The 14020-nt window shown below is 40.5% G+C and overlaps 1 protein-coding gene across 3 annotated transcripts in view; it reads right to left on the bottom strand.

Moving 5' to 3' along the window:
• Nucleotides 1-14020, bottom strand: part of STK39 (serine/threonine kinase 39) — a 131798-nt gene that overhangs the window by 54276 nt on the left and 63502 nt on the right. For all 3 annotated transcript variants that reach the window (XM_063116429.1, XM_063116430.1, XM_063116431.1), the window contains exons 8-10: nucleotides 13397-13530; nucleotides 10983-11031; nucleotides 10823-10888 (exon numbers count right to left, since the gene is read on the bottom strand). In XM_063116429.1, the coding sequence (XP_062972499.1) occupies nucleotides 10823-10888; nucleotides 10983-11031; nucleotides 13397-13530 (249 nt within the window). The remainder of the gene's footprint in view (nucleotides 1-10822; nucleotides 10889-10982; nucleotides 11032-13396; nucleotides 13531-14020) is intronic.

Genomic DNA, 14020 nt, shown 5'->3' with positions numbered 1-14020 from the left:
AAAATAATTTGAGATTTTGAAACACTGGATTGGTTTCCTCTTTGCAAATGAGGAAATTAAAGGGATGCATGTTTTATCTCTGACAAATATATAAAGGGAACAACCCTGTGGTTCTTGGGAGAATGACAGGATATGGTAGCTTCCCACTCCTGAAGCTGTAGTCACTCCGACGACCTTGGGAGGGGGGAATGGAAATTGTATCCCTCTAACAAGTTTTCCTGAGAAACCTTACCAGGACATCTTCTACTTTTCCAATTAAATATTGAATTACAAGAATTTGCAATGGTAAAACATGCAAAAACAAAAACAACAATTAAAGGTAAGGGATCTAAAAATAATGGCAATCAGTAGTTGCCTCGTTTTTCTGTTCTACATTAAACCAAAATCTGACAACCTGGTGTGTATTTCATTTAAACTAGGGAAGGCCAAACATGGAATGTTCGAATCCATTGAGGTTCTCTGAATTCTTCCTCGAAGATTGCTTCACCTTGTTTGCGTTCCTGAACGCAAGCGTCGCCTCCCCCAACCCCCATACCACCAATCAGGAAAAATGCACGTTTTTGAAAATAAAAAAAAAGTACGCATTTTTTTAAAACTCGCATTTTCACCTAAAAGTGTGAAAATATGGATGGAAGGATTTAAGCAAGTGTGCCTTCACACGTATTCGGAAGCCCGCATTTGTGCAAGTGCAAACTTTTTAATGGAAACACAAGTTCGGGAAATTGGAAACATTTTCTAAGAATTGTGCTCCTATTAACATTTGTGTTTGGGGTTGCGAATGTGGCATGTTCGCACGATCTGCGAACAGGAACAAACTTTTCGTACATCCCTATTTCAATCTAGGCTCCGAAATTATTTGTTCTGACTGCCCCCTCTAGTGGTGAACTTAATTATGTCCCAATGACTTTTCTCCAGCTGAAGCAGAGCACAAAAGCAAAAATGGAATACATGCACACACATTTATTTATTTATTTATTTATGCATTTATATACCGCCCCATAGCCGAAGCTCTCTGGGCAGTTTACAAAGAGCACAAGAGAAGGGGGAAGAAAGTCATATAAATGCTCTAGAATTCCTAAATTTAGTTTTCATTCATATAACCAGTAGTAAGAAAATCATTACTTTACATTTTAAAAATCTGTACACCTAATATAGGTTGGTAGCTCAAGCTAGCTGTTTACTCTCTGAATAACATTTCAACAAGTGACTGAGTGTAATGAAGCACACTCTGCTAAAATGGGAGGGGAAGGCAGTCCTGTTTCCCAGAACCTTTCCAGTGATCTGCTGAACAATGCCAATATTTAATCCTCAAATACTATTCCACAACTCAAACACTATTCAACAACTCCAGGGCAGCAGTACATTGTTCTAGCCTCAAGCTCTATACATAAGCACATGCTAGAAAGAGAATAGTGACACGCAATCTAATGTATGGCTCAAGACTTGGGCAACTGTCATATTATACTTGGAAGCCCTCGTCCGCTACTCTAAAACCGAACAACAACAAAACAACCTTAACATGGAGATGCTGTTCTCTTAAAACTACAGGACTATAGTTTATCAACATGCCTTATAATACTGGGTCTGTTCAGACAACACGCTAAGCCATTGAAAGGCTGCTAACCCCTTTGCAGCAAATGGTTAGTGGGCATGTTTAAATCATGATTATGTAGCCACCATACTTGGGAATGATTCACACGACATGCTAAGTCATAGTTCACATCACACTCTAAGCCATAATGTTTCGCTCAAAATGCTTAACCACTGTGGCTTAGTGTGTCATCTGAACATGGTCATTGTATAATAATAGGGACTCTTCAGCCTTTATTTTTAGACCTACAATGAAAGCATTTGTGAAATACTATACAGCACCCATTAAACACATTCAGTGAGTTGTATCCAATTGGTGTCAGGGTAGTGGCTCCTTCTCTGTGGAACTCCATGCATGTAGATATCAGGCCGTGCTGATGTTGTTTTGTTTTTGATGCCTGCTGAAGACGTTTTTTATTTAATCAAGCCTTCCCTGATTGACCGCCATGGTTTTACTGCTATAATTTGATTTTAAATACTTCAGTTTTATATTTTGTCTAGTTGATATACCCAGCATTGCTTGGGCCATCAAAAATATAAGTCTGTGAGGAATTAAATTTGTTTCTTTTTTCCTCTCTCATCCTCATGTCAATCCCGAAAAGTAGGCTGGTGCTTGGCCTTTGAGGTAACTTTAAAACAAATTAAATTTGTTTCTATCTTTTCTCTCTCTCTCTCACCCCCGATGCAGGCCAGGGCCACCTTGAAACCACAGCTCTTCATGGCCCGCTCAACCATCTTCTGCTCGGGACTCTTGGTGGGCATTGGAAAGCCTCCAAGGATGGCCAGTCAAAGGCCTATGCCTGCCTCGGCCAGTGCTTCTAGCCCATCAAGTGCTCCAGCAGGATGCTGTACTGAAGCACTGGGGCCAACCCAGGCACTTGCCCTCTTTCGTTGGGCCTACTTGGGCCTGAAGAAGAAGCTGCCAAGATTTTCCCTGTCTCCGCACAAATTGTAAACGACAACTCCTGGCATGCCTTTTGCCATGGTGGTTGACTTGCCCAACGGGAGTCCTGCTGAGGAGGCTCACGGGAAGTGAAGTCTGGCTAAGCCGGTCCACGCTACACTGCATAGCTGGGTCCCGTAGTAGGCCATAAGGAGGCCGGCTGACTGACTGAAGGTTAGCTTGGTCATTGACATCAGTGACGGGCTCGGAGCTGTGCCTTCCTTCTCTCCCGCTCCCAATTGTGCCTAGCAACTGAGGCAGCCGGCTCCTAGCGCTCTCCCTTCAGGCCCAGAATGGCAAGCCACTTCCAGATGATGGGCGCCAAACCCCAATAAGTCTTCCCTCCTGCCTGAGGCATACTGGGAGTTGTAGGCATTAGCCTAGGTCCCTGAATAACATGTTAATCTTTGAACACCATCTGAGGAGTGGTGGGAGACAACTGGAGAGCGGGCCTTCCTAGTTGTGGCAACCTGCTTATGAATTTCTTTTTCCCAGGCCAGCCGGCCTAGTGACTGCATTAATGGCGTTCCAGTGCCAAGTGAATTTCTTTTCCCCCATAAGGCCTTTTAACTTGATGATTTTTTTAATGCTGCGGTTGTTTGTTTGTTTTTCCTGTTATAAGTAAACCATAACATTCCAAGACAGATGCATGAATTATTGAATACATTTTATGATTTTTACATGAAAGCCTGACTATACCATTAAAACAGAAGAGTGAATGGAGGAATGACTGACAGCTGAGGCTAAAATGGAATGGTGGTCAGGGTGAGTGGCAGTGGAGAAATGCAGTTGAGGAAAGGAGAATAAAGACAGTTACTGAGAGGTCAGGAAAGTGGGAGTGGACTTAAGATTGAGAGATAGTGATCTGGTTTGCTAACCCATGCTTTATTTAAAATCAGCCACTCTACGTGCCAGTACTACACCTCCCAGCATGCCTTTGGTAGCCTGCAGGTGCCCGCATTCTCTTAGAGGCGCTTCCCTCCTCTCATTGCCAATGCTGCTCCTCAATAGATCGTCAAAGAGTACTATCACCGAGGAGGGAAGGTAAGCAGCTGTCAGTGGCCGTGGCCAGATCCAGCCAAGTCCTGCTTGGACTGCGCTTCTCACTCACCAAGTGCTCCATCAGGAGCTCGTGCTGAAGGGCTGGGCACTTGCCCCTCTTCATCGGACCTGTTTCTGGGCATTTGCAGAGTGCCTCCCCCAGATTCTGAGAAAACAGCGATATCAAGACAGGGTGCCTTTGAGCACGTTCAGAATCTCAAAGTCATGCTGTTTTATCTAGTTATGATTTTAAAACCACGTATGGTGGGTGGAAGGGTTGTTTCCTTTTATGTAGAATTGGGTTGACTGCTCGAGACCGACCTTGGGAGTCTGGGTTGTGAAAGGCACACAGTGACTGCCAATACACTCACAATGGCTGTCAAAGGCTGGTAAGTCTGGCCTCCCACCCAAGGCATACTGGGTGTTCTGACAAGGCATGCTGGGAGTTGTAGGTGTAAGCCTAGGTTTTTTTATTAAATTCTTAAAAATACTTAAAACCCAAAATTTCATGTTTTTAGGTTTTTCTGGTACACTGTATAGACATATCGGTGTGCCAAATTTCAAGTTTCTAACTCATCTGGAAGTAGGTAAACATTTCTGGACATACATCCAACACACATATTTTCAGCTTTATAGATATTGGTTTTTTCTTTTATTGTTAACTACTCAGGAATCCTGTTAGATATGAAGCAGCATATGAATCTTGTAAATAACATAAATAAATGCCACTATCTGTTGTACTTTTTTCACTACCATAACTTTGGTTCCAATCCAGTGTGTTCCACATTACTTATATAGTTGCTTCTGCAATAGCATGCAATAGACAAGAATTGAAAGGGGATAAATCTTTCAAGGGCCCAATCCTTTGCATGAATGGACAGAAAAGCGTCCTACAACTCCCAGCCTTCCTCAGCCAGCCATGCTTTTCCATCTAAACATGCACAGAATTGCGCCCTAAGTTAGCAATTTTAGCACCACTATAATTTCATTTAAATCATAAAGTAACTCTTTTAACATGGAAGATCCAATCCTTTATCTGTACTTTTCTTTTCAACCAATATTAAGTGCACTGCTGCCCTCTGCTGTATGTTTTAGTACTAAACTACAGAAGAAATAATTATCCTTAACTATTGCTTCTCTGTATAATCATAGTTAAATAATGGGCAGTTGTAAATAAAAACTACATCATTCTCGTTAAGTGAAAAATAGCTTTTGTGATCTAAGAATAACATATTAGGTCAAGTTAAGCAACACTCTTGAAGCAGAGCAGATCAAGAGCTCATGCAAAAAGCTACACAGCTAGCATTCAGGAGTTCAGAATTACTTACAATGGTCAACTATTGCCTAGGACAGGGATGGAGAACCTGTGGCCTTCCAGATATTGTTGGACTACAACTCCCATCATCCATCAACATTGGCTATACTAGTTATGACTGATGGGAGTTGCAGTCCAACAACATTTACTGTGTTATCTGTACAGCACCATGTACATTGATGGTGCTATATAAATAAATAAATAATAATAATAATAATAATAACATCTGGAGTGACCAACATTCTCCAGCCCTGACATCGGACAAGTGTCCCCAAACTTGATGCCTCCAAATATTGAGGACAACAACTTTTATCATATGCAACCACAGGCCCAGCTGGCTGGGACTCAGGGGAGATGCTGTCCAAAACATCTTGGACACCATGCTGGGAAAGGCTGATACAAGATAAGTGAAAATATACCAGCTGTCTTAAACCAAAATTGATTTTTTAAACCTGAGACCAAAAAGCCAGGTATCTAAGTGGGAAACAAAATCCCTCCTCTACTTTCTACCTACTAAGCATGACTGTTCGATTGGATTAGAAAAGAGAATTTGCTGTTCAGCCTAATCTAAAATCAGTTTAACCCACAATATGGTCAGGTATTTCAACCGAGGCAGACAAAGGCCCTTTCTACACCTAAGGGTTATCCCAGGGAAATGGAAGGATCATCCCTGCCTGCTCCCTAGAAACCCTGTGTGGCATTTGGATGAGTAAAAAATAGCCAAAGGCAAGGGTGGAACCAAGTAATCTTCAAACATAAATATTAGCAAAAGTTTTATTAAAGTGCCAAGGTGCCTATGCATTTCGAACGCAGTTGCGTTCTTCCTCAGGGCTTTATCTAAAAAACAAAGAAGTCCTTTGTATCATAATATTTACAATTAGAGGCATTTTACAAGTATCTGTAACTTAAAAATTTATAATATCTAATTAGAAAAACTTTAAAACCATATGTATAACCAGACATACAAATTGCAATCAAAAAGGTGTAATACATCATCATTCAGCTAATTAGCGTATATATGCAAACTTTATACCAACTAGGAACAAATCATCTTATGTTACAATAACAAACAACAGTATTTACTTACAGCATTCGTGAAGTTGTCTACAGAAAGCTGCTAGACTAGCATGATACAGGAAGAAGTGAGATATATCTAGAGGGAAAAGAGACCTTGACAACTAGTTGGAAACAGATGTTTCTTATAACAATGCCGATAGTTCCAAAGACTCATTGAGGGCAGAGGGGTTGATTGTATTAAGCCTGATGATCCATCTGGACTCTCTCTCTAAAAGGATCCTATCAGATTTATTCTTGATTATTTCTATAACCCAGAATGATAAATCTTTTAATTGATGTGATTTTAATTGATGTGATTTGCATATATACTCTAATTAGCTGAATGATGATGTATTACACCTTTTTGATTGCAATTTGTATGTCTGGTTATACATATGGTTTTAAAGTTTTTCTAATTAGATATTATAATTTTTTAAGGCACAGATACTTGTAAAATGCCTCTAATTGTAAATATTATGATACAAAGGATTTCTTTGTTTTTTAGATAAAGCCCTGAGGAAGAACGCAACTGTGTTCGAAATGCGTAGGCACCTTGGCACTTTAATAAAACTTTTGCTAATATTTATGTTTGAAGATTACTTGGTTCAATAGCCTTTGGCTATTTTTTACTCCCCACGGGGTTTTCCTTGCTTTTGCACTTGGCATTTGGATGCACAGGAACAATCCCGGGACAATCCCAGGATATAGGGCTGGTGTAGACATGCCCAGAGATACCTAACAAGAACAGACTCTGGAAGGAATCTAGGCCTTGCCTCTAGGCTCAACCCTGGGCATTCCACATCCTACCAGCCCACCTCTCACATTAAAACAGGGCCCATTGTTTCTCCCCGCCACCCACCACTCCCAAATATTTCATTTTTTCTTTTTAAAAGGCTGGCATCTGTAGCAGCAATGGAGTGCCCAAAGTGCCAACTGTAGCTTAATTTGGCTAGTTTATGCAGCTGCTACAGAGCACCAAAAGGGTTACAGTTAGTTTGGAAACAACACTGTTGTACTCTGCAGCGCTACAGAGCAGTTTACGGCTGAATTTCAATGGCAAATGAGCATTTTTGGCTCTTTTGGACGGCACCCCATGAACTTCATGGCATCCTGCATACTATGGTCCACAGCAGGGACCTGGGAGAAGCTGCCCTCCCCTGCATTAAAGCAAGCATGGGAAGCAAAATGTGGGGTAAGCCAATTTATTAGAATCACCTGAAAGAGTCTCTAAAAAACAATGTTAATTTAGAAGGATTCAAAATTATGTAAAGCGCAAGGCACCAGAGACGAAGAACATCTGTAATACATACATTTTTAACTAAAACAGCCATTCAAGGTTCTTGCAACCTGTACCAACTGCAGTTTATGTTAGAAAGGTATTTATTCAAAGTATTTATAGCCTGCCATTCTTTTAAAAGGGGCGGGGGTGGGAAGCTTGAAGCAAATAACATTAATACAATAAAAATAAAAGAGTAGGAGATAAAAGCTGATAAAAAACCATTAAAAGCAGCAGCTATAATGATAAAAAAAAAAATCAAGGAGACTCATGCAAGCAATTTACACTGCCTGGGAAACTATATTAGTTCTGGTAGGAACTATTTAAATTATATTAAAAAAAAAACCACCTTTCCTGGAAAGTCAAATTTATTTTATTTATTTATTTATTTATTGCATTTCTATACCGCCCAATAGCCAGAGCTCTCTGGGCGGTTCACAATTGTAACACCGAGGCTTCTAAAGCCCCCAAAGGCTTCCTAAAGAGAAGGGTTGTTGTTGTTGTTGTTGTTACAATGCATCAATTGGCCATTAAGGAAGGGGCAAGGCAGACCTTTCTGGGCAGGAGGTTCTAGAGCCCAGGCACAGCCTTGTTCCAACCAAACATAAATTTGTGACAGACACTGAGGCCTTAATATGTAGACCAGCTCATATGGGAGGATGCAGGCCTTCCGGTATCACTGTCTAAAACCTTACGGAGATTTAAGGAAGAACAACTGAGGGAACAGGTGGGACATGCAGGGGAGGGGTTTCTGCCAAAACTGTTCTCCTCAGCTATGGAATGTTTCCCAAACGATGCTCTGCACAGGTGCAGAGGCCCATATGTGTGATGCACAGAGACCACAAAGAAGAATTATAATTAATCCACCATCTGGAGCTCAAACAGTGCTTACTAGGCAGAGTCGTTCCATTTAACTATGGCTTCTCTGCCTAGGACAGGGATGGGGAACCTGTGGCCTTCCAGATATTGTTGGACTACAACTCCCATCATCCATCAACATTGGCTATACTAGTTATGACTGATAGGAGTTGCAGTCCAGACTTTGCACTTTCAAGTCTTATTAATTCGATGGGAGAATTATGGCCATGTTTAAATGTCTCACATTGCAATTTTAGACTTGCCAATGCTTAATATTGGCTAGACCACAACCTCTGTTTATTTTAATTATTCAAGAGAATAGCAGACACCTTCAAAAATATGTAATGAGAGAAAAATTATCTCCAACAGGTAATACTGCCATTTACTTGCCTGTGAAACCTTTCCTGCTAACAGAAAGCAAAAAAATAGTGTTGCTCTATTTTTAGATGTATACTTAGCTGTTTATTTTAAAGAAAAGGAAAAAGAACACATCTTAAATAATTGCTAGGCTTTTAAAAAATGATTTATCTTTAAAGGTGGGAAACTCCACTGAAGAATTCTCACTCCCTCTCCTCAAATTAAAAGCAGCATTTGCAACAGCCCTGCTTACAACTCTGAAAATAAGCCTACTATCTTTATTTCAGGCAGGGAAGAAAACTATTGAGATTTTTGACTTTCAAATTTAGGAGTAATTATCACCAATAAGCAGCGTTGCTATTCATCCACTAAAAGGTAACAGGTCAACTGTGTGCTAAGATCCAAAAATCATTTGGCAAGGAAATGCTACCATAATCAGGAGTTATTTAATGTGAATGCATCTACAAGCAAGCTGGAAAAGATAATGGACAATCCATTAACTCCATCTAGTGGCCATCTCTGAACACACACCTTATCTGTCCGTAATACAACTGCTAGAAATAGTTTCCTCCATACTGGAATCAATGTGTGGAAAAGTAATGAAAACAGTTCTGCTATGCCTCTATTAGGGCCCATCACAAAAGTGACATATATTTGGAGAAGAAGGTGGCCATGAAGTTAGAAAGGGTTTAAGGGGATATATACCAAGCATTATAGGCTGAAGAAAGGAAGTGATATGAAGCTTAAAAATAAAAAAGGTTTTTATGGCCTTCGCCAAAAATACAACCATAAGAACATTTATACCATTTTTAAATTAAAATCTTTAAGTGCCTGAAATAGTAAAGAGACAATGGCTTTGTTGTGCGGTAAGTGTTATTCTGTCACAATTCACCAGGTTCAAAAACGTTTTGAACACGGACTGGTTTGAATTTCTTTTGTTTCTCTTTTCCCAATGACACACAATGGCCTAAATTAGACATTACCCAAAAGGTGTGGATCTCATCCATCTGCTGCCTCAGTAATGTCTAGTCCAAGCAGATATGTAACACGACGTCATCATTTTCAGCATTCTCTCTCACACACACACACCCAGCTATACAGATGACCACATTGTGGAGCAGGGAGCAAGGAAATGCTGGCGGTAATTTCTAGACATTAAAAACTTGTTTTATCTTTACTGGTGGGAAATTCCATTTAAGAGTTCACTCTTCAGTCACCAAATTAAAAGCAGCATTTTGAAAATGTTTAAGACAACAGCTCTGCACATTATATCATTTACAGTTGTGAATATAATAAGCCTGTCACCTTTACTCTAGGTGGAGAAGAAAAACATTGCAGTGCCTCAGCTTTCACATTTAGAACTAATTATCACCAATAAGCACTGTTGGCATTCGTCCACTAAAAGGTAGTATAGCAACTTAAAGTAAATTAGTCTTCACCCACTTTTGTTCCTTCAGATGTTTAGACTACTACCTCCATAAGCCTTGACCACTGGGGATGATAGGAGTTGTAGTTCACAACATCTGGAGGGACCTAGGTTGGGGAAGGCTGAACTAAACATTACTGGGAGAACAGGGAGAAGAGATGTGGACTGGTGGTGGTTTCAGGTAATGTATATTTTGGCCCTAGACCTGCAAGTAGGCCCACAATTATTATTTTTCCTTTCTCTCAGTCAGATTTTGAGAGAGCTTTTTCTTTTTCCCAAATATTGCAGCAGCTCAGTGGGGGGAAAAATCCAAAATTGCCAGAGGGGAAGTCCCAGATTCCATTCAATTATTTCAGGAATGGATCTAATAGATGTTACATGTTTCTAGGATTACCACTTTGCTGCTTTATCCACATACACACACACATGCACGCACGCGCACGCACACACACACACACACACACACACACGTTGTCTGTTCTTGCAACAGATGACTTGGCTACCAGCCCAGGGAGTAAAATGCTACTAACCCAGGTCAGTCCTAGGATATCCAATCCCTCCCTGCCTAGCACAAAGCTGGGCCAATACCAGCATCTGTCCTAGTGCTGTTCTTTGGGCTGAAGAAAGTTTGTCAGGACAGGATCCAGCTGCCATGCAACAGATTAACAGCACTGCTCTTAGGGGCCACACTGGTCCGTTCAGCATGGCTAAACTGTGTCCGAATCGCTCTAACCACTCACCTCACCCAAATTATCAGCACTGTAGGCAATATCTGCCATGTATTTCATGTTTAGGATGTCGAATTCTAAAAAGTATTTACTTCGAATCTGAATGTGCTCTGAAAGCCAACCATCAGTATGGCTTGCTCCTGAACTCTCCTTTGGCTAGAGCAACACTCTTTTGCAGAGAGGCTCACTAGGGCTTCCACTGTCTAAGGAATTAATATATAAGGAACCTTACCTTTTTTGCTCTTTGTCCTATGTCAGGTGTCTTTGTAAGCAGTTTCTCAATCAAGTATTCTCTAGTCTGGAAAAGACAACAATGTTACAATTAAGGCCAGACCCAAATTCACAATGTTATTAAGACAAAGCAGATTTATATGTAGGATTACGTATTTTACCTTCGCTTTTTGGAAGAATTTGCATTTTAAAAGTTCAGCTGCTGTAGGCCTGAAAGATAGATTAAAAGGTTAGAACAGAGCAGGCACAGAAAGATGTCTTTCAATACAGACAATCCTGGACCTTGTTCTTCGCTAATGTTAACGTAAGTAGCATTGCTAGATGATGTTAGAACTTTCTGAACATAAGACTTCCGATAACTAAACCTATTTTTGTTTTGGTGATAGGTATCCAGAATGGTATCCAGAAAGGTAAAACACCTTACAATCTAGAAACGTGTGCTTTCTAATTTACCCTCCTGATCAAAAAAGCTGCTTTAAACAGCTTGATGTAAATGCATTGTCAATCTGTACCAACTGTTCATTGAAAAGTGCAGAATTACTCCTTAGAGAGGGACCAAAATATTGCCTTAATATTTTTTTTACCCTATTTACTATTTTAGGCAAGAAACAATAGATACTTTAAAATAAATACTACCTGCCCTGTTCTGTATACTTATGTTGGCTCTTAAGCATGTGCACTGGGGATTTAGACTGAATCAGAGGCCTCATTTACGACAAGCAGGATATTCCACTATGAAAGTGGTATGAAAGCAGTATATAAAAGGCAGAAGCCACACTACTGCTTTATAGTGGTATTGAAGTGCACTGACAACTGTTGAGGCCCATTAACACATACCATATACTGCTTTCATACCACTATATCCTGCTTGGTGTGGCTCCTGCCTTTTATATACCACTTTCATAGTGCTATATAGTGCTATATTCTGCTTGGTGTAGATGAGTACAGAGAAAGTAAAAGGCCAAGGAATCAGAGACCATATGCAAATAGTCCCCAGAGTAGAAGAGAAGAAAACCAGAGACTCCTGGCAATGTACAAGGTTAGCTTGTGCACACTCACCCCTCATCTATTCATTTTAAGCACAAGAACCCCACCCCACCCCCACCCCACTTCTCAGTTGTGATCACAACTGCTCTATTTGTGCTGGTTAAAAACAAATAAATAAAAAGATACATGGCTTATTTCAATTCATTCAAATAAGATCACAGTAGCGAACCAATGGAACATACTTTATCTTGAGAAAAGCTTATTCAAATTTTAGCAGGTTGAGCAACACACAGGCCGCATATGCCCCCCCACCCGGCCATCCTCCCATCCCCACTGAATTTGCTGTGGAAGCAGTGGCCAAAAAAAACATGGAGTTGAGTTGTAAAACATGGCACGCACTCCCCAGTGTTTAGTTTTACAGCAACATCAAAGAGTTGGCAGCAGATTCGGCAGAGCAGCTCCCAGTGCGTTCTGTGGGGGAATTGGCCCCTGGACCCCCAGAGGTGGCCCATCCCTTCATTGTAGATACACTATACTAAATTAAAAACTAGAGATGCTGGTGAAGTTCTCGAAAGCCAGGCTCAGAAAAAAACTTTAGCACCTCATGACATCCCAACTCAATAAAAGGCAAAAAATTTAAACCTCCCCAAATTCTTCTCTAGTAACTCAGATTTTCAGAGAATAATTCCCAGTTTCGTTCACCTGCCAGTCTCCATCACCCTCCATGCTCCAAAACAACTACAGTAACTTTTGGGAGAACTACATGTCATGCGCTCCCCCAATCAGGACCTAGAGCTGGGTGCTGGTATTTGGCATGTCAGGGCAATGGAGAAAGAAGGAGGGAAGGGCGGGGGGAGAATTGCTCACATATCTCACTACACACCTACACTGTTGCTCCTGCCATCAGCCCTTAAAAAGGTATGAAAAGAGGAGGTTGAGTGTATTTTGAACATGAGAGCTGTAGGTGATGGCTTTGGATATGAAGGGCTGGCAGAAACAGATAGTTAATTTTCCCCGATCCCTATGATTGGCTCAGAAAGAATATCTGAGAGCTCTCCCCTTTATTTATTTATTTGTTTGTTTATTTATTTACAGCCCCTGCCAAAGGAAGTGAGGCAGGTGGCTACCAGGAGGAGGGCCTTCTCTGCTGTGGCACCTCGGCTGTGGAATGAGCTCCCTAAGGAGGTTCGCCGGGCACCTACACTATATTCTTTCAGATGCCAGGTGAAGACCTTTTTATTCTCTCAGTATTTTAACAGTCTATAAATTAATTTTAGCTTTGCTGTTTTAAATTTCTATTTTAAATTGTGTATTTCTGCACTGCTGCTGATTTTATGCTGGTTGTGCTTTTATATTTTATTTTATATCATGTTTTTATACTGTTGTTTTATACTTTGAATGATTTTAATTTTTGCGAACCGCCCAGAGAGCTTTGGCTATTGGGCTGTATAAAAATGCAATAAAATAAATAAATAAATAATACAGAAGAAATCAGAGAACTTCTGAGTTAAACAAAGCTAGATTACCCATCTCTAGAAAAAGGCCAACCTACCATTTTCACTCATTTTTTTCTTTTAAAGAAACATACCTTTTAGAAGGATCTTTCTGAAGACACAGTGAAATTAGTTTTCTAAAGGACTTTCCATACTTCTTTGTCATTTCCTTATCTTCCACACCCGTTTCCAATATTGGAGGGTCGTTTTGCAATGTCAGCATTAACACCTATTTTAAAACCAAAAGCGAGAAGAAAAAATGGTCTCAGCCAACCAAATAAGTTCAACAACTGCTTTTAACTCATATTCATTTACAAGGTCTATGTCATAAATACCAATCTGTAATTTAGAAACATACAGGAGTAGGGTGACCATATGAAAAGGAGGACAGGGCTCCTGCATCTTTAACAGTTGCATAGAAAACGGAATTTCAGCAGGTGTCATTTGTATATCTGGAGAACCTGGTAAAATTCCCTCTTCATCACCACAGTTAAAGCTGCAGGAGCAGTGACCAGATTTAAAAGAGGGCAGGGCACCTGCAGCTTTAACTGTGGTGATGAAGAGGGAATTTCACCAGTTGCTGCATGCATAAAAATGACACCTGCTGAAATTCCCTTTTCGATGCAACTGTTAAAGATACAGGAGCCCTGTCCTCCTTTTCATATGGTCACCCGATACAGGAGGCCCCCCCAGAACAGAATATAAGGTTCTTGACTCTG

Source organism: Elgaria multicarinata, chromosome 2, assembly GCF_023053635.1.
Source record: "Elgaria multicarinata webbii isolate HBS135686 ecotype San Diego chromosome 2, rElgMul1.1.pri, whole genome shotgun sequence".
NCBI lineage: Eukaryota > Metazoa > Chordata > Lepidosauria > Squamata > Anguidae > Elgaria > Elgaria multicarinata.
Note: the sequence above shows the minus strand (reverse complement) of the source record. Positions and strands in the feature narration are given on the sequence as shown.